This window comes from Zychaea mexicana (assembly GCF_025766255.1).
Source record: "Zychaea mexicana strain RSA 1403 chromosome Unknown BDB00scaffold_44, whole genome shotgun sequence".
Classification (NCBI taxonomy): Eukaryota; Fungi; Mucoromycota; class Mucoromycetes; order Mucorales; family Lichtheimiaceae; genus Zychaea; species Zychaea mexicana.
In genome coordinates, this window is record NW_026516707.1 from 223,175 (window position 1) to 251,002 (window position 27,828).

The window sequence follows — 27,828 nt, forward strand, 5'->3', positions numbered from 1 at the left end:
ACTGCCCTTTGTTGTAGAAGTGAATTCTAGCACTAACAGAACTGTGTGATCTTCAGTTTACGATAGAAAAGAAGTGCAAATGCTGCCAACGATGATGCCTATTGTTGTGGCGTATCATTGATCCCATATTTGGTGGTTGTTAATACATATGATGCCGAAATGACTCACGACAGAATGAGCTGACGTTGTTGTAGCTGTTGTTATAGCTGCGACAGCAAACATCAACAAAGAAAATCCATGTTATTGTGGCACAAAATGTCCTCTCCCGTCACTTCGCCTGGCTACAGCAACAAATGGTAGCATATATGCAACAAGGTTCTCCACGAGAAAAATCAAAGGAGCGTGATTATTAAGAGAAAGGACAATAGTAACGAACAAAGTTCAATCTATCTTATTTCGGAACCAGGTCGCAAGACTACCTCCCTTCTCTCTTTGTTCATCATGCTTGATGTTATTCAAAAGGAAAGCGGAAATCAAGGAACTCTTTATTTTTATTATCATTAATTTGTCGCCGACAGCACGGACCATGCTATCATTGGTGTAGACGACACATCATCACACGCACCTTTGTCGTCTTAAATATATGCGAGATTAGCAGACACATTGCTGCCCCGACGAGCATCAGCAACCACACACAATATGCAAGTGCATAGATAAAAACCTTTTCCCGAAGCTTCGACTCTGCTGCTGCGGCCTCATGCCGGTGAATGACGGCGAGATTCCGCAGGTATTGATGATGTTTATAGCGACCGACACTACATAAATCTAGGGGTAGTACGTAAGGAAATTCGTTTTCTTCTTTCTCTTGCTGTATTTAGGGGATGATGGGCTGTCGGCTGTAGTGGTTTTCATGATCCCATAAGAGAATAAGGGGCGGCAATTGTAATGTTGACTCAGAACAGCGCAACCAACAAAGGATCCGTCAATTCTGAACTGGCAAGTCCAAACTTGCGCAAAGCACGTGCCCTGATGCTGCTCCATTTTTTTTTTTGCACACTTGCCTTAAATAAGGAACAGCCGCGCTATTTCTGGCTTGTTTTCCATTTCCTTCATTTCCACCCAGTCCATCCACATCCAACAAACTCCTTCTTTTCCTCTTTCTTTCTTTTGTATTCTCTCTTTGTCTAGATCGCCCTGCGAGAATAACAAGGCTGCAGCATGAATCAGGACGTGTTGTCGAAAAGCTACACGGACAGTCTCAACAGTTATCTGCTGTCCCACCATGATGATCTGAGCGACTGTGAAGCGGCAAATTCGTTACTATCTCACCGACGGCCATCGCACACAAACGCATCAATCCATTCAAATTTGAGCGCTGCTTGTAGCAGCAACATTCTATCACGCCATCCATCTACGACCGGATACTACCAATCCATGACCAACTCCTCCTCTGCAAACCACAACAACAGCAACAACAGCCCCTTGAACATGAGGCGTGGATCTATGAGTGAAGTACTACCAGAAAATGCGTATCTCTCTCGCACAAACACCATGACTACCACGACATCCACACAGCATGACGACGATGACGAAAACTACCATGACGCAGATGAACCAACACCGCTACCACAATTGCAGATGTTCATCATATGCACGATTCTTATCAGCGAACCGCTTACTTCGACTATTTTGCTTCCTTTCATTTACTTTATGGTAATCCAACTATTCATCCTCTGATCCTCATGCTGTAAGTTAGCTGATCATTTGTACATCTTTAACCCTATGAAGCTTAAAGACTTTCATCTATCAGATGATGAAAAAGAAATCGGTGCCTATGCAGGATGGATCAGTAAGTTATGCTTAAAAAGTGGAAAGGGGGTTATAGTTGTGATTTGTGACGGGATACTGGATGCATGTAGCCTAAAGTTCTTGACGTCGTTGGAAACTAAACCACTCCTTCTAAATGTGCCTCACTCCTTATTCTGTGTCGCTGCGCCGCCACCCACCCACCAACGAATTGATCTGCACGAAATACAAACACATCAGCTTCGATTTTCTTTTTAGCCCAATTTTGCACAGCCATGCAGTTCGGCAAGTACTCTGATAAGAATGGCAGACGACCGGTCTTGTTACTTGGATTGATCGGTAACTCGATTTCAGCTACTTCCTTTGGTTTGAGCAAAAGTATCTGGTGGGCCATGGGAACACGGGCATTTTGCGGAATTTTGAATGGTAACGTATCTATCAAGGCCTTATATCGTCATCATCATGTATGACAACAATGATGGGAAAAATATGTAAAGTACGTGGATAAACTGATCATATGCGATTCTTATATGCACATGCATCATGCAGGAAATTCTGGCGTGGCTAGAAGCATGCTTAGTGAAATCACCGACGAAACGAACCGCGCAACCGCGTTTTCATTGTTTGGCTTTTGCTGGGGCATGGGAATGATAGGTACGGTGTTGCTATTCGCGGTAAATTTTTTCGGGAGAAAAGAAGGACCCGCTTAATAGGTTGCAGGCTATTGATTTTGAGTATCTTTTTCTTTTATCATGTAGCTGGTAAGAAGAAGAACGACGATGTTATCGACTTGAAAAAGGGCAAGGTCACATATTAACTTGTTCAAAACTCTACTCTCTTAATGAAAAATATTCTACACTATTGCAGGCCCGGCATTAGGTAAGAAATGTCTTGTAATATCATGAAAAAGAGAAAAGAACTCAATATGATACAAACATTAAAGTCACTTCCAGGTGGATATCTTTGCAACCCTGTAGAAAGATTCCCTTATCTGTTTGGTGGAAATGCCTTCCTCAAAGAATACCCATACTTCTTACCATGTTTTGTCTCATCTTTGGGATCCCTTGTCGGATTCGCTCTCGGTTACTTTTATTTGGAAGAATCTAACCCTGCTGTTATTGCACGCAAGGAGGCCGAAAAGCAACAAGGCGAGCGTCAGGCACTGTTGGGATCACCCGAGACTGCTTATGCCGCCAATACTGAAGAAGATCTTGATGTCATTAAGCACAACCAGCAGCATGAACAGACAAAACTGACGTCCATCTCCAAGACATCGTATTTGGTTATTCTCGGCTATTCGTAAGTATATCATCAATTATGCTGTCTTTCTATGGAATAATGAAAGCATTAGGTAAATAGAGAAAACCTCGGGACAGACGATTAAAAAGTGTCGAACATTTTTCCAGAGTTTTCGCTTTTCATGCAATGGTGTTCGATGAGATCCTTCCGCTGTATTTCTCTGCTCCTCGTTACGCTGGTGGCCTTGGTACCGACACGACAGAGCTTGCCAAAGCCCTTTCGGTTGCTGGTGTGCAACAGCTATTTTGTCAATTCGTGCTGTACCCGAGAATCAACAGACACGTTTCAACACTTCCCATCACACGAATAGCACTCTGTCTATTCTTCCCCGTATATATTGTGTTTCCCGAATTGACGACGCTCCAAAATTGGCTCGGTACTGCAGTCTCTTCTGCAGCTGCTCAAATATGGCTGTTCCGCTGTGCTTACATGTCATTGCTTTTCGTACGCTACTTTGCCAGCTGTCTTGCGTTTACAAGTATGATGATTTTGGTCAGCAATTCAGCAGATCCGACGATCCTTGGAACAGTCAATGGGTAAGCTTTTAGTATATTGTTTTTTCTTTGGTGCGCATCAGACGGATTATTTGGCCTTAACAACAATGAAATTCACCAACCCCCTCTTTTGACTTTTAAATAGAATTTGCCAGTCATGTCTATCACTCGTTCGCGGCCTAGGTAAGATATCAAGCGCAAGGAAGCACGATATGCAGTAGTAGTTAACCGTTATAATGACATAATAGCTCCTACTATTGGTGGCACACTGTGGTCCATGTCATTAACAACGGGTAACCCGTTCCCCTTTGATCGTCACTTGATCTATTATATAATTGCAATTTTGACAGCGGTCGGATGGGTACAGAGCTATCAAATTCCCTCCTCACTTTCATCTGGAGGTAGAAGGAAGAGATAGGTTTTACAACGTGTATATAGCCTTGTGCATTTAGTTTGACAACAACAGACTATATGCAGTGCGAGAAAGAAGAGCAAAAAAGAAAGATAAGATAATGTCTTGTTAATATCGCTTGTTATGGTGCTGGCAAGGACGGAGAAAGAGAACAATAAATAAAAATATATATACCACTATACATATCATTTAGACCACTCATTTGAATATAAGAAATCGATTTTAAAGCTTCATGCTCAGAAGGAATGTAGCACTGGAATAGGGCTGTTGAACTGTGACATATGGAGGAGAAAAAAAAGTTTCCAATAGTTGAAATGTGTACATCGCCGCCTCCTACCATCCACCAGACTGTCAATGCGTGCAGGATACAGCTGGTCAGTGAGCTACGCTTCGATTTTTTTATATATTTACGCTGACATGTATTACAACACTTTTAATTGTAGAAGAGGTATTGATAACAAGGGAAAACAAGGGGAAAAAAGGAAAACAGAATATCAGAAGAGGAAGTGAGGAGGAGGCCACTTTGCTTCTGGTGACAAATTACATGAAAGAAAAACGAAACCGTTACAGCAGCATGAAAAGGAAAATATATACCAGATTTTCTATTTGACTTGTACAATAAACTCTCTAGTAGTAAATACGACATTGTTTCCAACGTACGCGGTTGTTCCTCCACGGATAGCACCCAGATACTGTAAATCAGCCGGATAGGCAGCCTCCTTCTTCAAAAAGCTGATGAACGGAAGGACGTCGCCATTAAACTTTTCAAGGTTTTCGCCGGCATTTTCACTTTTTGCAACAAAGCTAAAAACCTTTTGGACAGTATTGGTACCTGCATATACATCGTACTTGGTACCGTCTGTATCAACATAAGGAGAAGCAACAAGCTTATTGCCCAAAGGTTCTGCTCCTCCAGTAGCATCAAACCAAATTGCAATTTCACAATCGTAACCGCCGATCTTATCTGAATGTGGATACGTCCACAGATCCAACATGACGTTACTTTTGGGTTCCTCGCCCTCGCTGTCGCCACTGTCAGGAGCAGCGGTGTATTCCCAGTCCCACGCGAGCGGAATGCTTGTTATCTCGGAAATAGCCTTGGGCTCAAAATGATAGGCCGCATTCGCAAACGACTTTATGTAGTTTTCTTGTCCGGACCAGGTCCATGTTGTACGCCAGGAGATACCGTTGTCGCTGGCTGTTGAGAGAATTTCTGTGCATTGCTCGCCAGACTCGCTTCGTCCGACGAGATTATTGTGAACGTTGTAGTTGCCTGCTTGTTTGCTCGCTTCTGTGCCGCAGAACTTGTCCTGTTCAGCCCGCTTATTGATCAAAGGTGAGGCATCAGTGAAAGTGGTGGTAGAGGCAAGTAGGAAGGCAGAGAGTCCAATAAGTTGTCCGAGATGCATTTCGATGTGTAGCGTTTTTAGAAATGATCACTTATCTTTTTCATGGATATTTTCGGGTTTCACACTCTTTTTATACCTTCACCACAGCAATAACGTAAACTCAGACACCCAGGGGCGCCTTCAAGGGGTACAGTAGTAAGTGACAAAATAGAGGAAAGCGGAGCCCCTGCGACTGCTACTGCTTATATGTACTTTTTTTTGTAGGTACTGCTTATATGTACTGTACATGCAATAGAGTGGAATAATAAGAAGCCGACTCCCCATTTGTGTATCATAAGATGATGGACCACTTGCATACGGCGCAACCACACCGCTGTATCTAATATGGTACTTTGGTGAGAGCGAGAAAGATGTGTAAGCTCAGAATTAGCCGATATCCAGCGTAAATTATTTCACTGAGAACTATTACAGTATCAAGCTTGAAAGATCAAGGACGGCCTTAGGAACTCAATGTACTTACCATGGTATAAAGGTGACCGTTTCATCAAGATGACTCTTTGTTCCTTCTTCTAGGAAAAGCTCCATTTCGCTCTATAAATGTCTCTTGAAAATGTGCGCGCCTTCTTTTAATCATAAATAGTAAATGCTGGCGTTTTCTACCCGTTATAAGATCATCCTCAGGTAAAACAATCAAAGTTCAAATAGAATGCCCCCTTTAAAAACAGATTCTACATATTGAGGATCTACCTTACTTCTTCAACCCTCCATAATATCAGCAATCTGTGACCATTCTTTGTGGTTGACCTGCGTGACAAAACGTCAGCTGCAGTAGGCAAGTTTGAATTGTATGGTATAATAGTGTAGTTTATGATGACTAGTTGCTGTTATTGACTACAGTCGTAAGCCTATGCTGTTATATAAGCTACGCTATGTATCTTGTGCCCGCTGAGTCGTTATTCTCTTCAGATTTGTAACGACATCGTGCATGGGCTACACTGACTCAACAGCACAACAGCAACATTATCCGGGTGCCTGGTTGACCTAATTTATCGCTACCAGATACATCACTCGCACCATCATCTCAGCACTACTCTATGCGGACGATATGACACTGGTAGGGTCCCTAACCGTTAAGACGCACCTTCTTCGAATCTCAAACCGACACTGCACCGATCTTAAAATACATATTGATGACATCCCGACAAAAAGTGCCATCATCCGAGCGGCCAATAGCAACATATCGACTTAACAACACTCAATATCGAAAATCAATAACAAGTTTATATCTTGGTATGATATCCCATTCAAATACGAAAGGCATTGACTCCGTTTTGCTCGTAAGCCAACGAATCAATAAAAGCAGCAGGCGCCAAAGCAATACTTTGAGGTCTAATAGACATCCATCATATGGTACCGGTCTATGGCCAGCGTTATGCACTTACCGGACCTTAGTCCGACCAGTAGTACTTGAATGTGGTCTCGCTATTATCACAGCACTCTCAACCACACAAACTTCAGTAAGCGCAGCAGGGCTATCTTACCGACACCATATGCTGTACGACCTTATTATCCATGCAAGTCCGCACTTATACACTTCAACTAAGAATTTATCACCCGCCCCCTGCAATCACTTGTCCCAGTATCCACATTCTTGACAACCACTCCATTGAACTATCCTTTCTTTTTAAGAGAAAAGAAGGACGACCAATATTGGCGACATTTGACCTCAAACAATCCCCTTTAATTAACTTAACACCGAACTGAACCACGGTGCCAACTCTCTCCCAAAGACCCTGTTCAGGCGACCCTCTTTCTCAAAAGCGCAATGAAGAAATCGGCTTCTTCGTGGGGCAGCCGCATGGCCTTACCAGAATAATAGAACCTGTTTCTCTTTGCCTCTTTGCCGTTTCCTACCGGGACCGGACATCTTCCATAGTCAGATATTGTATGCATTGGGCTCCCAGCATTCTTTACCCACTCCAAAACTGCCATTGTTGACACATTACACCAACTGGCCAATCAAGAGAACACTTTTCTGAATGCCAAACATCTTTCACCCCATCCTTCAGGAACCCTTCAATGCTTTCCATATCACTCCCAAAGATTATCACCTGACGATGCGCAACCACTGGACTAAACCATCTACAGCGCTCTGATGACCAAACTCTTGTATGTAGCAGCTAGAAGAGAGTGACCTGGCCGACTCTGCTTCGTGTCCTGCGCGAAATAGACCGCCTCAGCCATCCCAGGTGTTGACTCTCTGATGCAACGAATTCAGAAGTTGCTCCAGAGAATGCCCTCCTCTAGACACACACCGACGTGCGTCTACTCTTCCTTACAGCATATCCTAAAGAGCCCTTCTGCTCGTTCCCGACGCTTGTTCATATTGGCTTTGTTTAGTTCCTTAGCTGATTTTCAACACTTACACCAAAGGTTGCATAATATGCAAATTCTTCTTGAATCCTACCTTTTTTTCATTGTGCCTATCATTTATAAATGATGTTCTCCTAATTGTATACCGGTGCGAAGCAATCAATTATACAAGATCACTAATAAATCTTGCATGAGAATAAAAATACACATTGATATCTATGTATCTTGTGACATATGTGATTCATTACCATATGGTACTGTCAGCGTTACTATGCTCTCACCGTCGTAACTATATTACTACTATCACAATTGACAATATATGTCGAAATTCGCTGCTTAAAAATGCATTATTTTGATCCATCTCCGAATGCGCTCTTAAATCCTGAGCACCGAAAGAGAGTTTTGTTCTCTGATGATACTGTCCGATGGCAGATTGTATATAGATACTTAATTGTAACTGAAAGTAAAAGAAGCATTTCCCAACAGGGTAGACCCTTAACAAATTGACGATGGGCTTGGGGAAGTATTTGAGCTCGACTCATTTGTAGGTGACACAAGATCACATCAAAATTGGGTATCTGATGATGAGTTTATGTATCTTCTACAGAGAAGCACGGTTCTTCTTTCCAGATGTTAATTTATGTGAATCAAAAGTCAAAATGGTCTACTCAAGAGACTATACGATAGAAACCTATTATACACTCTGTTTTGCTCCTATTTCAAGCTTCTTCGTATAAGAGTTGTAATAACACGACGATGTCATAATATAGACAAGAACAACATCTCATGTTTGAACAACCAAATTGTGATGGAGTACATACCTGCTGCAAGCCTGAATGAGTTACATATCTGTTGTGGGAACTAGCTACTGTAGAATGATACATGGTACCAAAGGAAGTTTTTGAGTGAAAACTTGCATGGCCATATGGTTATGGTTATGGATGTGGTACTAGAAGTTTGGGATGGTACTTTTTTATAAATAAGAATATGGATGAATGACACCAACTTCCACATGTCTGCATAAGTATTGTGCACAGTTGCATTACGCTATTTGTTTTGCATATGCTCGTAGATAGTCATAGCAATGTTATGTTTGTAGGTGGAATGTTCAAAGACAATTAAAAAATGTGAGTCACCAAGGCATCATCAGCTCAATCAAAATTGCTTGCTGTGTTACCCGAATTGATCCCCAGCTGCGGCCCTGGTGGGTTGTCACTTTTTTTTTAACCGGCTTCTCTCTTTTTTCTATCTTTCTTTTCCCTTTTTGCATACAACAGACACACACACACACACCTTAATAGTAACAACAACAATAATGGCATTGAACTTGAAACCAACACTCGAAGAAATTCAAGAAATGGTCCGAACGGACCAAGGCAACACCATTCCCATATACGCCGAATTGGATGCTGATTTCTTAACACCAGTGTCCGCGTACCTCAAAGTTGCGGACCGGTGCGATTATTCTTTTCTTTTTGAATCCGTTGCTGGTGGTGAGACCATTGGTCGATATTCCTTCATTGGTGCCGGTATGCTTTCTTTAAATCTTGTACAAGAAAATATGTCTTCTTTTTTTTTCTGTGCTTTTTAAAACTTTATTATTCACGCTGCTGACACTTGTGTATTATGACACCAAACGCAAAGATCCTTACAAATTAATCAAGGTGGGACCAAAAGAGGCCGTGCATGGTGATCCTTTGTTGGCTATTGAAAAAGAGCTCGAGCCGATCCGATACGTCAAAATACCCGGTCTCCCATCATTTACTGGTAAACAGCACGCATGATTTCATATATAGATTTTTGTCGTATATCGAGATTACCTTTGAAGAAAGTGTTGCCAATAAGTAGCAGTACGACACTAATGACAACAAACGATGATGGTGTGTAATAGGCGGTGCTGTTGGATATATTGGTTTTGACTGCTACCAATACTTTGAACCGACGATTGAAGGCGACTTGCCCGACCCGATTGGCATTCCGGATGCGATTTTTATGCTTTGCGACACATTAGTGATTTTCGACCGCGTTCGACACGTGGCCAACGTAGTCTCGCATTTCCGTAGCGACAGCAAGGATCCCGAAGCCGTCAAGCGCGAATACATGAAAGCCGCCGAAGAAATCGAATGTACCATGACCTTGCTGAACGAACCACAAGTGCCGACCGTGCCACAACCTCCGATCCAACTCAACGAGAAGGCTACGTCCAACGTGGGCAAGGAAGGTTACGAAGGTTTCGTGACCAACCTGAAGCACCACATTAAAGAAGGCGACATTTTCCAGGCCGTGCCCTCGCAACGTTTGGCAAGACCCACGACTCTGCACCCATTCAATGTATACAGACATTTGCGTTCGTTGAACCCGTCGCCATACATGTTTTATGTCAACCTGAAAGAGTTCACAGTTGTCGGTGCATCGCCGGAAATGTTGACTAAAGTACAAGACCGTGTCGCTTATACACATCCGATTGCCGGTACACGTAAGCGTGGCAAGACTTTGCAAGAAGACGAGGCGTTGGCAGGAGACTTGTTGGCCGATCCCAAGGAGCGTGCTGAGCATGTCATGTTGGTGGATTTGGGCCGTAATGATATCAACCGTGTGTGTAAGCCGGAAACGGTCTCGGTCGACAAGTTGATGCAGATTGAATACTACTCCCATGTGATGCATATCGTTTCAAACGTGTCTGGTACACTGCGTGACGATAAGACGCCTTTTGATGCTTTCCGTGCTATTTTCCCTGCCGGCACAGTCTCAGGTGCTCCCAAGATCCGTGCAGTTGAATTGATCCGTGGTTTGGAAAAGGAAAAGCGTGGCATTTATGCTGGGTGAGTTGTTGTTGCTGTTGTTCGGATAAGAAAAAAGGGATGTATTCACTCGGGAACTAATGGATCATCAAATTGGGTAATAGATCGGTGGGTCACTTTGATTACTCTGGTGATCTCGATACATGCATTGCCATTCGTACCATGGTCTTCAAGGATGGTGTGGCATATCTTCAAGGTAATCAATTAGTATTATCAGCTGAGGACAGTTCAGTTCGAGTGCAGTTTTACTAAAACAAAGGAATTCAAATGTAGCTGGTGGCGGTATTGTGCACGACTCGGTAGAAGAGGAAGAATATCAGGAGACGATGAACAAGATGGGATCCAACCTTGCTACGCTCGAACAATGTGAACGCAAAATTTACGAGAGGCAGCAACGACAACAGCAATAATTATTCTGTTTTCGTTCGATATCATACACCGCATATATACAAAACTTGATCTTTTACTTTGCTCATCGATATGATCGATATGATCGATTATTTCATTTATGATATTGTATAAACAACAAAGTACAAAAGGAGATAAAGAAAGTATGTGTGTTGTGCTATGTGACAAGGTTGGGAATGGATCTGCTTCTATACTGCAGCAGGTGACGTTCTTGATTGCTGTTGTGGGGTAGCGGGCGACAAAGAAGGTCGTGGTGAAGAAGATGTTTGTTGGTCTGAATAAGATGGCAGCGATCCACTATTACTATTATTATTGCTGCTAGTAGCGTTATTGTTGCCGCCAACGACCTGTTGCTTGATCTGGAACAGCTTGACATGAGTTCCGCTCCACGGACAATAGTCGGTGATGGAAGACACGTAAGCCTGACCCCACAACATGCTTCTGAACCAAATCACAAGCGCCTCGCCCCAACGGAACTTGCGGATAAAGATCGGCGGTGGTGGTGGCAAAATACCGACCAATGTCATACCACGCAAGAATTCGAGCACTTGAGCATCAGACGTCAATGATTGCGTGGAGCAAAGTGTTTGCACTTGCGGCACCAGGTGCTCTAACAAGACCAAAATCGTTTGCATCGGTAATTGTGAATGCCATTCCGTTACCCAGTCTTCGGTGGGCATGAAGCCATTCTTGGTGCCTGGCAACTGGACAGTGGCTGTGCTTGTGACCGATCCGATGGAAGACGTGCTGCCCTGTCGTTGGGGTGCAGCTGGATTTGACGTTGTTGTGGCAGGAGGGGCAGCTAAACCGTTGCTGCTGGTACTGCTGGAAGCGTTACCTTCAGCAGGCGATTCAGGTAATTTGCCACGGGCTTTTTCTGATAGACCATCTTGCTGTTGCTGTTGCTGTTGCTGTTGTTGTTGTTGTGATTGTTGCTCCTTATCTTGATCCTGCTGCTTATCTTCTTCCTGCTGTTGAGATGGATTGGTTTTGTTGTCTCCACCAACAATTGCGGGAGTAGTAGTAGTAGTAGTAGCAGCAGCTGGTGGTGTTTCACTGTTGACGCTCTTGCCATCATCAGATGCAGACACGCGAGGTACTTGTTGACTGTTGCGACGCAATTTTTCTTCCTTGATTTGACGTACACGTTCAATCTCTGCAATCGCCTTTTCCAAGGAAAAGTCTCGTAATTTTTCAAATTTGACGTTGCTTCGGACGAGAGCATATAGCAAGTTTGGGTTATCTGATATGTGCCGTTCAATTTAGAAAAAGTTAACATCCGAAAGATTTGCCTATAACTTCGTATAAAAACCACGTTCTTTGTACCTGAAAATTGATATTGAATGGTGTTGTTGAATGCTTCGAGCAAGTAACCAACGAGACGGTGGTTGGACTCGTCGGCAAGCAAAAAGCCTGGAGCTGACATGGAACCAAACAGTGCCATCAACTTGCTCGCGGTTGTGACGGAAAGATTCTTAAGGTAAGGCGAAATGTTGGTGACGGTAAGGATGAGTGCTGGATAGAGTGTGGAGAGGGATCCACGAGAGGTGGCGATCAATGTGAAAATAGACTAAGCATGGTTTGGCAGAAGAAAATTAAAAAGTCAATAAAAATTACGCTCTTTGCGTCAGCGATCTTCAGAACCAAGACCCCCCCTTATGATTTTTCTGCTTACGATGATAAGGAAATCAGCATAGGTTCCATGGAACGCGGGTATCCGAACAACAGCAGGTAAGGACGAATGGCCGTCAAATGGACGATTCAACTTGACTCCAAAAGTGCGGTCAGACGAAAGCGTTTGCAAGATAAAAGCACACATGCGAACCAATCCAACTTGGGCTAATTTGCAAGGCTTCTTAATCAGTACACATACACACACACACACACACACACACAAAGAGAAACGCAGGGACGGGGGGGGGAGGTCTTTTCAACCTTGTAACTTACCTGGATCCAGTTTGTTTTCCATGGCGTAATAGACCAAAACAACCATCAAATCCAGTGCGCGCTCGGTTTCCATCAGATAGCTGCGGAATCGCTACACACACACAATTAAAAAGGTAATCTATTAGCGGACATGGTCTCCTCTCTATGCGCCGCCCCATAAGCTCCATGCTCGCACAGAGAAAGATGGTTACCTGATTCGTCTCCAACAGTTTCCAGCAGAGCATCATCATCTCGACATGGCACCGGACACGTTTGGTAGATCCGGGCAAATACGTGTTGTTGGCTTGCATTGGGTTGCTCAGGATACGATAAATGCCATCGATCAAAAACTGGAAATCCTGGGCACGATGCAGCTTGGAAAGATAGTGTCGGAACGAGTTGTCGCTATTCTCATCCAAATCAAACTCTGAAGCAGTACCATCCGTGGTGGAGGATCCACCCGCAGCAGTGGCAGCTTTCAATTCGGCCGCTTGCTTTTCAGCCAAAGCCCGCTTCTCGGGATCCTGAATCAAGAGATCTGCGCCCGAAACAATTTCAGCAGGCGGCGTCGTGACACGCTGGTCAATCTGGCGCATTGTGTGGGCCACGCGCGGCGAATGGTAGTCCAGAATCACCAGCAATACGCGTATACACATGACTACGAGCTGCTCGCGTGTATCGGTAAACACGACGTGGTTGTAGGGCACGCCCCAGCCCAATGGGTTGTACTTGCAGGCTGTGTTCAGCAGGCTGCACAGCAGGGCCAAGACCACTTTGCGTTCCGTTTTAGCGACAATGTAATGGAGCCATCGGTCTTCCTTTGACAGGACTTGCGACGGCGATACGTACATGGAGCGCGAGAGGAGGACGATCAATAAACGCAGGACTTCGATGCGGTGCATGTCGTTTTCGCGTGACGCGCCGATCGGTGTGCTGGAGCCTACGCCCGATTCCCAAATAACGTGATTGACTTTCCCACCTTCAGCCGTTACCATGGTCGGTGGCAGTGTGAAACCCGCCAAGAATAAGCATTGGAGCGTCACTGCAAGTGTTGTTCAATAGTTGATTAATAATCTTCAAACCTGCTCCCCTTCACCCCTCTTTCATCCGTCCCGCCCGATCGATAATTACAATTCATCAGCACTTCTCCTCGTGGTGGCAGTGTATCGTATTGCGGCTGCGATTTCTACTCGAGAATAACAAGTCATTAGAATGCTCCCTTTTGCTATTACAAGATTGGAGAATAAAGTACCGGCTGTTCACTAGTGTCTCCACTGCCATTGCCTTCTTCCTGTGCTGCATTGGCCGTGCCTGCTGATGCTGGTGGCTCAGGAATACGTTCGACAGACCGTGGAACCCAGAACATCTTATCCTCCCATTCTGAGCACTCGGGGTTCTCAAAAATATAGGGTATCAGTCGTGACAAGACACGAAAACAGTTGAGCAGTTGTGGAATGCTCGTGGTTGTTGCTGGAAAGTTGGGTGCAGAGACAATCGCAATCATTTGATTCAACAACTAGAATAAGAAAATGACCACGGTTTTCAAATTAGCTTTTTCTTTTTATGGTGCTAGTCTTGTAAACGTTATTTCTTCTCTCTCTCTCTCTCTTTACCTTATCAATGAGCGTTTCCAGGTTCTCTCGACTTGAATCTCGTGCGCGACGAATGTCGCTGGCGCCAATAAGCGAATAAACGTCATCCACGGATTCCGGCAAACTCCAAAACTACAAGAAAGAGAAAGCAGAAGGTCGCGATTAGTTTCCCATCGAGTCGAATGGTTTGAATACATAAAATTGTGTTTGCTCTTTACCAAGGACCAGTAGTCATCAGCCGTATATGGAATGTTCTATTGTTGCAGGAATGTTTGAGAATATAAGCTCTTTGTTCGGGTCAAAGGACAAAAGCGAGAATGACTAAAAACAAGTGAGGCAATAGAAGCAAAGACTTTACATGTTCTTCAAAAAGTCGAAACACGCCTTTTCGGAAGGCTAGCTTACTATCTGTCGCACCCATATGCTAAAGTGTATCGAGGAAAAGAAAGAGCGGAAGAAACGGATCACGTATCCGCCAAGGCCGGTCGCGCTTAGCCGTGTGAGCGGGGCTTCACCCGCTTCTCAAAAGTTCACTTTACCAAACAAGGTGCCTGACGCCCTCCCCCCCTTGTTTGCTTGTTGATATCATCGTCGTCGTCGTCGTCGTCGATGTCTTCAACATACTACAATTCAATGTTTTTGATTGACATCATTCCATTGACCGTCAATCTCCTTAGATAAGACTTTACTCAACAGATGAAGCCAAGTAATGAAAGAGACTTGGTATGTAAGGTATACTGCGACAGTAGCAGGCTGGATGATCTGTTCTAGCATCTTCAAAAAAGGGATGTTGTTTATATATCTATATAAAGCGTTCGCCTGGTCATCCATCCTTATGGTTATTATAAGTATCAATATGATGCTTCTTCAATTAGTAGGTCTTAGTATATGAGAAGGGTCGTTAGGACAAATGCGTGTATGCTGTAAGATATGATATGAAAAGTCAGTGCACACAACGAATTGAGTGATATTATGCAGTGTTTCAGGTTCAAGCATAGGGGGCTCACGCCAATCGTTTTTCTGCTTGGCAATCCCCGTCGAAAAAAATTTTCATCCAAAAGAGGTTGAAAGGGGGAAGCAGAGCCCCGTGACCGAAGAAAATGCATGAAAAATGAATCGTCATTGAGGTATTGTGCAGCTCTCTCAGAGTGATGTCGCCTTTCTCGTCACGGTTTCAGTTTCTGCGAAATGACTTTCTTTAGACTAGACTTCTTTCTAGAAGACGCCAGACAGGCACATAGCAACCACAAGTCGGCCAGTCACATGTCAACGATCGAAACACAGCGCTGACTTTGCAAGCCATGAGTTCGGTACTCATTTAAGGGCATCTATTGTAGCTGCTCGTTCTAGACTTTGACCACTTGTTTGCAGCTCTATCATTGTCCCCAAGACCAACATGTTTTAAAAGATATGACCAAAGTCTGTAAAACAAAAGAATGAACGCATGATTGCTTGTTTCATTTCTCTTGTTTTATGGTATCCCCCAATGTAGAGCGGGAGCTTTGGAACATTGTTTCTCAAAGAAGAAGAATACATTGACATGATCAATCGATTGTTTCGCATCAAATTTATCAGTCAGAATGACAAAACGCAAGACGAACGTTACGTCTACGTTATCGATGCGTGCATAGAGAGTAAATGACAAAATAGCTCCCAAGCAGTTATTGGGAAGGGAAAAAGTAAAAGAGAGTACAAGGCTTCGGTTTTTTCTTTCTTTCTTTCTTTTTACCTCGTTTTGCATTTTCTCTCACTTTCATTCTTTCTTTCTTTTTCGCGCCGCCTTTTCCAACAAACAATGCAACAGCAGCAAAACCAGGCGCAATCGATAATGGGGATCCAGTCATCGTCGTCCTCAGTACCGCAGCAGCACATGTATCAGCTATACGAGCATCAACAGCAGCAGCAGCATAATTATCAGTCTCCGCCGCCAGACATCAATCTGTCAACTCGAGCACGACGACGATCACGTACCACGCCTGCTCAGATAGCCATTTTGGAGAGTTACTTTCAGAATGTGACAAACAAGCCGACAAGGGAAATCTGTAGAGACGAGCTGGCACCGCTGGTCAACATTTCTCCCGAAAGTGTTTACTTTTGGTAAGTCTATTATAGTAGTAGTAGTAGTAGTAGTAGTACTAGCAGAAGCAAAGGTTATTTGGCAGCAGTGAATGGCACCACACCCTCTTTTTCTCCAAACCCCCATCCACCAAGTAATTATCTTACTACTACTATTACTACAGCTATTATAGCTTTCACTGTTATGGTGATGGCGGTGATCATCCGCCGTCTTCGTCATCATGACTTCTTGTTCCATGCCTGCTTTCTTTCTACCTCAAATGTTGTTTACTGGATCTATCCCATTGTTTCAAAGAGTTGCTACTGTACTTTTTGCTTAATATCGCATTACTTTGTCCCTCTTTTTCTTCTTCTTTCCTCTTTTTCTCTCTCCCTTTTACCATTATTGACTTATTTTTTTGAAACTTATTATATCACGTTTTCTCTTTTTTTTTTCTTTCACATACAAAAAATCTAGGTTCCAGAACCGTCGTTCTAAAATGTCTCGAGAGCAACGATTGACACGACGTGGTCGTTCAGAGTCGCCTCAACGTCGACCGAATCCATCGATTGTTCGCTCTGTTAGCAGTACTACTGCTACTATTACCAGTGCTACTACTACTGCGACTACAGCTACGACGGGTACTACTTTTGTTGCTGCTGCTGCTGCTGCACCAACATCAACAACAACAACAACGACGACTGCCAATCCAGGAGCACCGATTCTGCATCACCAACAGCAACAGCAACAACAACAACAACAGGAGCAAGATGATCCATCGGAAAATTTACCGAACGATCTCATCGAGGGAAAAGAGCCAACGTCAGCGTTAGCAAGCGAAGAAGCTGGACGCACTGTTGATACGACTCATTCAACAACTGTTCACTCCAGCAGCCCTTCATCCACAATGCCACCGTATCATCAACAACTACAGGGTACCACACGACTGCCATCCTTGTCAAGTTTGATACACACCGGTTCTTCTGCTTTTAGCACCACTGGATCTGCTTTTACTCCAACGGGCGGTACGACGGGCACAGCAGCAGCAACAACAAGTACAGGAGGATTAGTAGGAGGTAATGTTGGTACAAGAGGATATCGGCCGACGTCGTCATCGTCGTCATACTTTCATTCATCATCATCTCAAGTGCATGCACCGCCGCCGCAGCAGCAGCAGCAGCAGCACCAACGACAAGACCAACACCATGATACTAACAAACAATTACCACCAGTGTACATTCAAGCACCAGGTACTGCTAATCTGCCACCCGTAGCATTCTACTTTCACCACAGCGAGTTTGGTACAGAAGCCAGTATGCTTCATTTGCTTCAACAACGTGAAAATCAGCGCCAACAATATCTTCATCAACAACACCAACAACAGAGCCAGCTACACCAGTAAATTACAGTTTGACTCTCCACTTTTACCTTATTATTGCTTACACAACCGCAAAGGCGACTCAAGATCACAAAACACTGGAAATAGCTTACACACTTATCGCTTCTTCGCCAGTCCATACCTTCTACAACTATTATTATCCCATATCCCTTTTGTATTTCCCCTTTCTCCCAAACAACCATGGTCTTTTTCTCCATTTGCTTAATATTGTTTTCTTTTTTGTAAAGAAAACTTGTTTTTATGTTGAATAAATACTTTCTTTGCTTGCGTAACAACTGGATTGTTAGCTGACAACTAAGGTGATTCAAAGTAAGAGAGAGAGAGAGAGAGGGGGGGGTGATTACCCCAAGTATATACGCTAGATGCACGATGGAACTTCATGTCGGCGTGGCATGGCTTATACATAGTTAACCATATAACATGTATCGGATAAAACTACAATCATGAGCTGCACAATGGACAACGATGGGTTATCCATGGAAACTGTTGTTAGTAAAGCAAGAGAGCAGACTCTGGTGTATCCCGGGACGACGTGTTATATTATTTGTGTACCTGCAGCTGTTGAAATGCTTTTATGCATGTATACTGGTACAACACACGTAATTGATTTCTCCTAGATGGGTCTAGACTGTTAAAAAAATAAACAAAATGTGTGGTGGTGTATGATCAAACGAAATATACTAGATTTCGTTGTGTTTTTTTTGACAAAGAGGGGGAAATTAAATAGAAGAAACGTCTTTTGTAAAGTACATCATCATCGCAAATAACCGACGTTCCCAAAATATACATATTTACGTTTACAACTATGACTAGTACACTACTCTATACAACTTATATTTAGTGCTAGAAGCTTTGACGCTTCTCGTTCCCAGTCGGCTCTACATCGTCATGATTCTGCAGTGTCACAATATCGGGCTGCTGCTGCTGCTGCTGCTGTTGTTGATGGAAATCGCCACTGGCAACGGAACTACGATGCGAATAAATGTTGCTACTAGCACTACCATTTGCAAAAGCTGCTGTAGCAGCGGTGGTAGCGCTACTACTGGTACTAGCTCTTCTAGTGGTAGACTGATTGGGGTATTTACTAGTACCATAGCCGCCTCCTTCTTCTTCTTCCTCCTCACCACCTTGTAGGCCAGCCGTGCCCATGACAACCCATCTCGTAGTGCCGTGTCGTAGCGCGCTACAGTAGTCGGACGGAAAGTGGTCATTGAGGAAAAATGGAAAGACGAATCGGAACAAAATACGGATCGTGTTCTCGTGCACCATCCGACGTATTACATAGCGATTCAATACACCTGATAAATGAAGAAATGAAATCCGGCGTATAGGTACTGGACGACCGGTAAGTGGATCAGGCGGGTACAATGTAATGTCGTAATCGGAGCTGATATATACGAGTGTGCCCGGAGGAGTGCTATGATTTAAAAAGGAGCGATTTAGCAAAGAAATCTGACCGTCTTTATAAAGAGATATCAATAATTACTCGTAAGGAGCCCAGAGTGGTATCCGAGTTACAACATCTAGAATTTAATTTTCCAAAAGTTTTATTATGACAACCGTTGTTTTTTTTTCAGTTTTGTTGCATGCATCATATCTCGGAAGTATCCCATCTTCCCTTTCAATTTCTCTCCGTTAAACAATAACCACAAACAGAATAACTTACCGTTATTGTATGCATGATGAAAAATCTTGTTCGACATGTGCGTATCAAACGACCGTGCAAAGTCCGCATCACCTATTTTGGGTTGCCCGAACGTATACAATCCTCCAAAATGCTCCAAGCATGGGCTCTTGGATTGTACCATTTTTGCCAGAAAGACTGTATGATTTATTTGATGGCAACACATGTTTAGGAGTCAGCTCACTAAGCTCACATGCATTGAGAGAGACAAAACTTAACTGGTTCCAAGAGCACCACCAAGCGAATGACCCGTGATAAATAGCCGTCGAGCAGGAAGATGATGTTTTGTAGTATCGTCATCATCAACCTCCTTTCTATGATTATGCTTCGTCATCAAGTCCAAGATATGCTTCTCAGCTTGGGCAAACATGGTATTGGTTCTAACATCCACGTCGGGACCTGTCCAACTGGTATCCACTGGGTCAGAGACATAATGAAACAGATTCAGAGTCAAGAACTGTAGGACCTGAACAACTGCATGGACTGCAGAAGCAATGGTGCGATACAGTGACGTGTTGTTGAGCACAATTTGGACGCGGGAATCAGAAGAAGATGCTTCGGTGGGATTGGAACCACCGTTATTGTTATTGTTGTTGTTGCCATGGGATTCTATGTGTTGTGGATGGTGCACTTGTCGTACAGGCGGGTCGCCCATGGCTTTCCAAAACCCTTTGTGTACTTTGCCCATATTTGATCCGCTCCGTCCTCGTACGTCACACAAACCAGTGTTGACGTTGGTGATGTAATTTTGAATATTTAGTGGATTGGTCCTAATTTCATTCGTTAGCTTGCTGTCAGATTTATAAGAAATTTGTTTCTGTCTAGTATTCATATCCATATATACACTAGTTACCCTCGAAACACAAGCAAGATGTCGTTATCCTTTTCGACAATAAACGCGCAAATATTCTAGTAGGATCGATTGGCGGAAAGAAACCGTCAGCGCATACACACAAAAAAGGCAGCATTACATCATGATTTCCTAAAACATACCTGATAGGCGATCGGCCGAAATGATTTGACTACATCAAATCCAGCTCTTTCCAGCTCGTATCGAATGACCGCAACATCCTCATAAACCAATTTGGATGCTACACACAAGGTATAAGCCAAGGGAAGCGAATAACGAGGACGTTGAAATAAGCGACCGGCGCCTGCTTCCGATTTACGACGTTGAAACAACTTGCTGTCCTGTAAATCCTTAGTCGCCGGAATGGTTTCGTCAAACAGGTCAAAGGATGTATTCATTGCATTAATGACCGAAAAGTTATGGCCGCTTGCATGACGGTTCACAAACAGACGCAGGACCCAGCGAATCCCGTGGTCGCTCATGAGAAGGACCATGAACCATATGAAAAAGGTGGATCGAATACAGGCCGAAATGACGGGGCCCACGATCCGGGTCCTTGAAAGTCCCCTGGCAACAGGCCAGAGTATGCTGTTCAATCCATTCAGTACTCTCGAGACAATGGGTGCGCCATGCTTGATTGTCTTGTAGCCAACAAATAAGAGTGTCGATATGCCCATGCATATAATGGACAGTGCAATCAACACGACGCTCCATGTCGTTCGATCGTTTGCCATGCAGTAGATCCCTGCCCAGGCTGGTATTGACGAGACGAGAAAAGAAATTCCAAAGTAGATCCGATTTCGCCCATGTCCCATAGTGGCATGTTTTTTTTTAAAAAAGGAAAGGAGAAGGGTAAAGGGAAAGAATTTATACAAAAAAGAAAAATTCATGCGGGCCCAGTTTTTTTTGTTACCTTTACGACAAGTGGAATTTTGGGGTTGACCACAAAATCCCATGCACTAACTCATCTCATTGGATGGTTAAATAAAATGCCGTGCTAGGCAGCAACTTTTGTGAGATTTATCGTCATCCAACGAAATGCCCCTGCCAACCAATATTCATGACAACCTCTCACTTTACGATCGAAGAATGTGTTACTATCGACTGCAACTACCAAAGAGTAGTCTTATTAGGCTGACGCTCATCTTTTATATATATATATATATATATATAACTCAAATTATGGCTCAAGAGTCATTTACATATGCAATGTTCACCATCACCACTGCACACGAAGAAATCAAGTAGGACACATACATACTATTTACTATGACAGAGAAATTGTGTGCAATCAAGACACTGCTTTCGTGATTAAGGCTAATGGCTCATAATAATGACAATCAAAAATTTGATAGGCTATGAAAGAAGAGTAATTCTAACATGTTTCCAGCATAGCGATAAACATCAAGTATGATCGTCCCAAAAGCAGCCATAGTGTTATGCCACTTACACAGAACTACATTGTCGGCTGATGTTCTTCTTCCTTGCGCGGGGCTCAAGGGGGCGGGAAAGCGGTTACACAATCGTTACCGGAATTATAAAAGAAAATGTGCCGTTATCAGATCGTTTTCGGCATACCTGTTTACGTTTTTTTTCCTCTTCTTCCCACCCCTTACTCTTTGTATTTAACGCTACATAAACAAAACGACAATGGTTCGCTATTGGCTCTTTGCATTATTTCTTCTTTGCTCTGTTTATACAGTCAATGCAAGAAGTGACGATGGTGGTGACGTCAACTTACAACAACAACAACAACCACTACTACAGCCATCTTCCGTTACGTTTTCCATTATTGACCACCACCATCAACAACAAGTTTACAACAGCAATGTCGACAAAGACGACGATTTTGCTCACGTAACTTATTGGGGCATTATGTTTTTCTCCCCGCCTTGGTTAATAAACACGACGCTGTTGTGGGTGACCGGTATCATCTCGGCGATTGTATGGTGCTCGGGATACACGATTGAATGTTTACTCGACCGGCAGGAACGACTCGCCATGGAACTGGGCAAACAGAAACAACAAGTGTCATCATACGGTGCCCTGGAAGCATAGCGTGTTTTTTTTGTAAAAATGGATGGGCGCCAGCAATCTTACTACTAGAAATGAGTAACTAGAAAAAGAGGCCCTCCTTAAGCTTGGAATGTGATCACAATCTCAGGGGAGGGGCTCATGTTCTTTTTGTAATATTTTTTTGTGACACTCTTTGTTTTTGAACACGATACCTTACTTTAGATCACGTCTTAAGATGGATGTATATACCCTTGCTTTCTGTACATATGTAATCAAATACTAGCAATAAAAATATACTTTTTTTTTCCATGTAAAGACACGACCAACTATAACAGCTGTATCAAAGAAACCAGATTTGCTTATAGAATTTTTATTTGCTAGTAAACTGATTAGTAGTACCTCTGGATACATCGCTGCTTATCAGTAGTAGGCTTATCTCGGTATCAGCACATAGCAAATAGATGTTGGATAATCGCCAACAACGAATACGAACATCAGTTCTTTGCATACGTCAAGTAACGAGGTTTTGGGGAGGGGCCGCATATTTTAGAGTAAGAGTGACGGGAAAGACACTATAGCATACATATGCGGGCAAATAGGATTGTGCGTCAGACGGTCACTCTTGATTCTGGGGTATCCTGTCACTTTTGTCTTTCTTTTTTTTATGGAGATTAGCGTCATGCAGCACTCGACGGTGCTGTACTGTAGAGATGTATCATAGAAGGGTCCATGCTGGCAAGATTGAACAACGGGCAAATAAAAAACAGTCTGTCCTATTAACAAGTTTTTTCTTCCGTATCAGACACACACACAAAATGTGTTAAAAAATATGGGGTAACATATCAAAGAAGAAGATACATCTTAATGACTCAGACCTTCCAACTGGCAGCAAGTTCTTTTTATCTTGACGCTCGGTCAGTTGTAAAGCTGACACATTAGCAACATTGCCATATGATTGATATCAATGACAGCTGAAATTACACAACCACTTCATCATCCGCACCATCACGATCATGGTCGTCTTCATTCAAAGTTTCGAGAGATGCATCCTTATGTTGTTGTCAGAAGAATAATGGTTTTATCGTTTGCTACTGTATGTAAGAAAATTTTTCATTGGATTTACATGGAGGAAAAGTAAACACATGTGCGGATTAATTCGAGAATACTGTATTCACCAGCCAAACCCTGGCTTAGTGGTCATTTTCCTTGTATCATAACTTATTCTGTATGTTTTTCCTCATGATGTTTACAAACAACAAACCGCTACTACATAGTCTACAGCAACCATGACCTTAAATAGAAAAAAAATGCTAATTAAAACTAGATAAATGAACTATAATGCACGCTCCAACAACGTAATGAAAAACAAAAACTAAAAAATGTGCTGCTGTTTGCTTTGGCAGAAAAACAAAAGCAGGTAAGATATTACAAGTCCATATGTTCAGCGTCTCAAAATTCACGCACATATACAGTGATTCCAAGAAGCAATGTAGCAGGCAGTCAAAAATTGATGTCGCTGGTGGATCAGCATTGATTTCGCATTTTCAGAAACGGAAGTCGTGTTTTTAGAAACCAAGTCGTCGCTTGGCTTGTGAAAATGATGTCGTGTCACAAATGATGATTTCTTGGCCCTCAAAAAACAATATAAAGAGGAGCCTTCTCATTGTTACGTTTTTCAAATTTTATTTTAATATGAGCACAAGATTTTTATTTGAAGATGGACATGGAAATGTCGTTGATGAGAATGGCGGTCCTGAGCACATGGAGTACATTGTTGATCAGGATGAGTTTGTTGTTGAGGCGATTGCGACTCATATTGAGTACTTGGAACATGCGCACTCTAGTGAATCTTTGCAAGCTTGCCCAATGCTTGTAGAAAAGCCAAAGGATAAAGACATTCGAATGAAAGAGGCGAATGTACAACGGGAGTATGTGCGTTATACCGTCAAGGATAAGGTTAGAAAAGTGTATGAGCGCGTCAGCTGCAGCGAAACAGGTGGGCATTCACATTCGGACCGCACAGAGATAGGTTAAGCAATACAACATGTGCCCTGATAAATGTATCTTGAGTGAAGAGCATAAAACGGCTGTTGTCGAATTCATTGGTGCTAATCCGTCTGCTGCTGTAGTTGAGGTAACAGAGCATTTATTGAAACGGTTCAATGATCTCAAAGTTTCATGTAGCACTGTTTATAATTTCATGAGAAAGGAGTGCAACCTTTCGTTGAAGAAAGCCGAATTTCACTCTCTTGAAAGAAACAGTCCAGTGAAGATTGAGGAGCGTTACGATTAGGTTCGTAAATGGGAAAGTACAGACATGAACTTCCTGACGAATTGTGTGTTTCTTGACGAATCTGCCATTGATATAAATATGAAACGCTCTTGAGCTTGGTCTAAACAATGCACTCCTGCTATTGTCACTAGGCCTACAACGAGAGCAAACTCAACGTCCATATTGGGTGCCATCTCTGCTGCAGGCTTGATTGCAGTTGGCGTAAAAAAACCAAGACCTTTAAGAAGAGAAAGGCGGAAGGATATGTAAGTTCAGGGACGGTAGCAGGCCACTATATCAGCTTCTTGAAAATGACTCTCGATAAAATGGACAAGCATCCGCATATGAAAGGACATTATGTAGTCATGGATAATGCACCCATTCACACGCATGAAAACATCAAGAAATACATTGAATATCGAGGGTATAAATGCGTGTACCTTCGTACTTATTCACCTGAGCTAAACTCCATCATAGAACAATTCTGGGCAGTGGCAAAGAGCAAGGTCAAGCGACATAGGTTTTTGCAGCCAGACACACTATCAACAAGAATCACGGAAGCCTGCAACGGTCATTTTTGAGTTTTGTTTCCTATTCTTACAAGTGTTGGGGTAAATGTCGAAACAGGGAAGCCATACTGTATAATGTTCACTGAATTAAGAGAGTCATGGTGAGTGTGAAGAGAGTGAAGAAGGAAGACTCATTGCACGCAACATATCGCCCACACGTGGAGATCGATTTAAAAAGCAGTTACTGTAACAGGATGGTATTATAAGTGGTTGGGGAATAGGGGAGGAGGGGAGGTCAATGGAAGTTCATAGATAAGACTAATTGTAAAAAGGAATATAACATAACTGAGACCACAAAGACAAGATCAAACTCCAATACCGTCCATATTTCACCAGTTACAGCACCAAAAGGCCACCACCCCAGAGAGCACGAATTCGCTTTTTGTCACTTCGGTGAACTAAAAGAAAAGAAAAAAAAGTAGAGTTGATAGATTTTTCTACATTCACTTACATATTCACTTCCAAAAACATACACTAGTCATCTACCTTTGAGATCCAGAGCGATAACAGCGTACGCAGCCTTTAAGGATGATCAAAGCCAATACTACTTAGAGCCAAGTTATCGAGACCAGCAGTAGACCGAAACAACGTACTGGAAGCAACCATGCTTAGATTATCTTGCTTCTATCAACCCGTTCACTTGATGTTTGACTTAAAGACCAGAGTATGTAGACGCAAAAAGAAAAACTGACGATAGGATAATTCATGAGTAGTTGACATACCAGCCTATAGTAGCATAACTTGACTGTGTTCCAAGCTGACAATGACTTGCGCAAAAGAGACACTGGTAAGCACCATTAGTCTTTTCACTTGAAACCAAATCATCGAGACGCTTTGTACCGACATTGGTGTTGTGGACGACGAATGCCGGATTCCCTTGTCATTGTCAGCCAGAACAATAAAATCAAGAGAGGCGAGAAAAATTTCCTTTAAATTGGTGACGAATTGACGGAGTGTAAATATAATTTTTGCCGTCATACGGTACAGTCGCACACAAAATCAACTAGTACAACTTCAGTTACTGATGTCTGAAATTCACACAAACTTTCTACCTCAAGTACCAAACATGATAGAGGTCTCAAACTTGGTCTAGAAGTAGAAAGTACAATACACTTTTATATAGACAAGTTTAATATTTTGTATGCCTGCCACGAGCCTTTACAACGTAGTAACATATTTTGAGGAGGTTACTGCAAACAAGCTTCATTCTCAACTTCAATGGCGAATTGGCTCTATCCTTATTGCAAAGCTGCTTCCAACTATTCACAGTTGGATACTCCTTCTCAAGAAGCTTTCATATAATGTTCTAATCTTCTTAAAAATGCTCAAAGGATTTAGATCAGGGCTTTGGGTTGGTTAGTATCCAAAGCCCTTGGCTGTATGCTTTGACTTCTACCAAGCTAGATATGAGCCTATATAGCAGGCTATGACATCATATTGAAAAAAGAAGTCTCTATTATCAGGTTCATTGAGGTTTGTAGACCACGAAAGTCTTTTTTGCTCAAGCAGCCGACAATCGTTCTCCTCTAGATTTTCTTGGATGTACGAGTTAATTCTGTTGTGAGGCGAAAATAGCCTCGTGAGGTAGACAATGCAGTGTTCTGCCTGCCCATAAGTGACACTTTCTCCCTCAACACAATAAACAAGAGAGTTCTTTCCCTTTTTCTTTGGAGTTTTCGAGATTTTCTAGTGGTGATTAGAGGGTCTTTTGGACTGAAATAACCCGCTTGTCATCATATCTCCCTGGTTCTAGAGAAGCTACATCAATCTAACCCCCTCTACTTGGATATATCTGTCCTTTTCGTTTGTTCTTTTTTTTTTGTATATGGAGGGTTTTACCCTCAGATTTTATTTGCAGATACCCGTTCAACAGAAGAGAGGTAACAGTGGCCTCGAAAGTGTAATACTGTAAGCAGAAGAAAAATAAATTACAAGAAATTATAAAACATATCGAAAGATTGCCTTGACTGCTATGGCAGCAGTCTTAGCAGGAAGAAAGGGTGTGTTGTCGAAAATAAAAGCCCAGTGGGCTAACCAGATAGCCAAAAGAGTATAAGCGATAATGAGGAGAAGTTGCGTGTGAGTGAAAGAGGAGTACAGGGGGTCCCCAGTAGAGATGAAATGAAGAAAAGCAGATGGGCGCGGGTCATGGTGGCAGATGCGGTTCCAGACTCGTTGCCATACATCAAATTTGCGTGGACGTAGAAAAGAAAGTGAGCTAGCGTTTCGTTGGGACAACCACAAAGCCGACATTCCGGAGAGGGAAGGAAGGTAGCATTCACACGGAACAGTCGTTCTGCATTAGGTATGGCTGTATGATAGATGCGAAAGAGGACATTTCTAGCAGCATGGTCCATGGGGGTGGCCCAAAAGACATGCCAGTGTTTGGTGGAAACTGGGGAAGCGGGTATTCTTGGAGTGAGTTTTCGTCGGCACGCCTTGGTTTGCCACGAGGTGAACGCTGGGTCATTTTTGATGGCGTTGGTTAGTGGTTGAAAGTTGATAGAGTCAGGTTGAGGTAAACGCCCATCTTGTGTATCAGTGCTGTGAATGCAAAGTCGTGCAAAGAAAGGGCGAATGAT

At 42.9% G+C, this 27,828-nt stretch overlaps 8 protein-coding genes across 8 annotated transcripts; 5 read left to right on the top strand and 3 right to left on the bottom strand.

The window, feature by feature from the left end:
* Positions 1-843: 843 nt before the first annotated feature.
* On the top strand, positions 844-2,305 carry BDB00DRAFT_423221 (uncharacterized protein). Its single transcript, XM_053117327.1, has 3 exons — positions 844-1,653; positions 1,729-2,172; positions 2,296-2,305. The coding sequence occupies exons 1-2, from the start codon at positions 1,159-1,161 to the stop codon at positions 2,002-2,004; spliced, it is 771 nt and encodes a 256-aa protein (XP_052979010.1). The 5' UTR covers positions 844-1,158; the 3' UTR covers positions 2,005-2,172; positions 2,296-2,305.
* BDB00DRAFT_827061 (major facilitator superfamily domain-containing protein) lies at positions 1,767-4,126 on the top strand. The gene is given in 7 exon segments (XM_053123773.1): positions 1,767-2,172; positions 2,296-2,399; positions 2,411-2,414; positions 2,614-2,625; positions 2,700-3,045; positions 3,153-3,581; positions 3,685-4,126. 7 exon segments carry the CDS (start codon positions 2,022-2,024, stop codon positions 3,758-3,760), a joined length of 1,122 nt encoding a protein of 373 aa, XP_052979011.1. The 5' UTR covers positions 1,767-2,021; the 3' UTR covers positions 3,761-4,126.
* A 364-nt stretch (positions 4,127-4,490) lies between these two features.
* Positions 4,491-5,386, bottom strand: BDB00DRAFT_827065 (concanavalin A-like lectin/glucanase domain-containing protein). Its single transcript, XM_053123774.1, has one exon. The coding sequence runs from the start codon at positions 5,358-5,360 to the stop codon at positions 4,554-4,556; it is 807 nt and encodes a 268-aa protein (XP_052979012.1). The 5' UTR covers positions 5,361-5,386; the 3' UTR covers positions 4,491-4,553.
* Positions 5,387-8,911: 3,525 nt separating this feature from the next.
* BDB00DRAFT_827067 (anthranilate synthase component I) lies at positions 8,912-10,942 on the top strand. Its single transcript, XM_053123775.1, has 5 exons — positions 8,912-9,202; positions 9,318-9,440; positions 9,565-10,495; positions 10,579-10,670; positions 10,748-10,942. Exons 1-5 carry the CDS (start codon positions 8,989-8,991, stop codon positions 10,882-10,884), a joined length of 1,497 nt encoding a protein of 498 aa, XP_052979013.1. The 5' UTR covers positions 8,912-8,988; the 3' UTR covers positions 10,885-10,942.
* On the bottom strand, positions 10,785-13,919 carry BDB00DRAFT_423306 (high-temperature-induced dauer-formation protein-domain-containing protein). Its single transcript, XM_053117328.1, has 5 exons — positions 13,021-13,919; positions 12,830-12,920; positions 12,558-12,721; positions 12,209-12,452; positions 10,785-12,125 (listed from the first exon to the last, which is right to left on the bottom strand). Exons 1-5 carry the CDS (start codon positions 13,801-13,803, stop codon positions 11,071-11,073), a joined length of 2,337 nt encoding a protein of 778 aa, XP_052979014.1. The 5' UTR covers positions 13,804-13,919; the 3' UTR covers positions 10,785-11,070.
* A 1,806-nt stretch (positions 13,920-15,725) lies between these two features.
* BDB00DRAFT_939486 (uncharacterized protein) lies at positions 15,726-17,578 on the top strand (the record flags this gene model as incomplete). Its single annotated transcript, XM_053129317.1, has 2 exons — positions 15,726-16,497; positions 16,934-17,578. Coding segments are annotated over exons 1-2 (945 nt in total), but the record flags the coding sequence as incomplete, so codon positions are not given.
* A 1,120-nt stretch (positions 17,579-18,698) lies between these two features.
* On the bottom strand, positions 18,699-21,123 carry BDB00DRAFT_873143 (Alpha/Beta hydrolase protein; the record flags this gene model as incomplete). Its single annotated transcript, XM_053127052.1, has 6 exons — positions 18,699-19,272; positions 19,342-19,378; positions 19,522-19,677; positions 19,759-20,309; positions 20,393-20,448; positions 20,533-21,123. The coding sequence occupies 6 exons, from the start codon at positions 21,121-21,123 to the stop codon at positions 18,699-18,701; spliced, it is 1,965 nt and encodes a 654-aa protein (XP_052979016.1).
* An 859-nt stretch (positions 21,124-21,982) lies between these two features.
* Positions 21,983-22,709, top strand: BDB00DRAFT_827079 (uncharacterized protein). The gene has a single exon (XM_053123776.1). The coding sequence runs from the start codon at positions 22,040-22,042 to the stop codon at positions 22,445-22,447; it is 408 nt and encodes a 135-aa protein (XP_052979017.1). The 5' UTR covers positions 21,983-22,039; the 3' UTR covers positions 22,448-22,709.
* Positions 22,710-27,828: the final 5,119 nt, after the last annotated feature.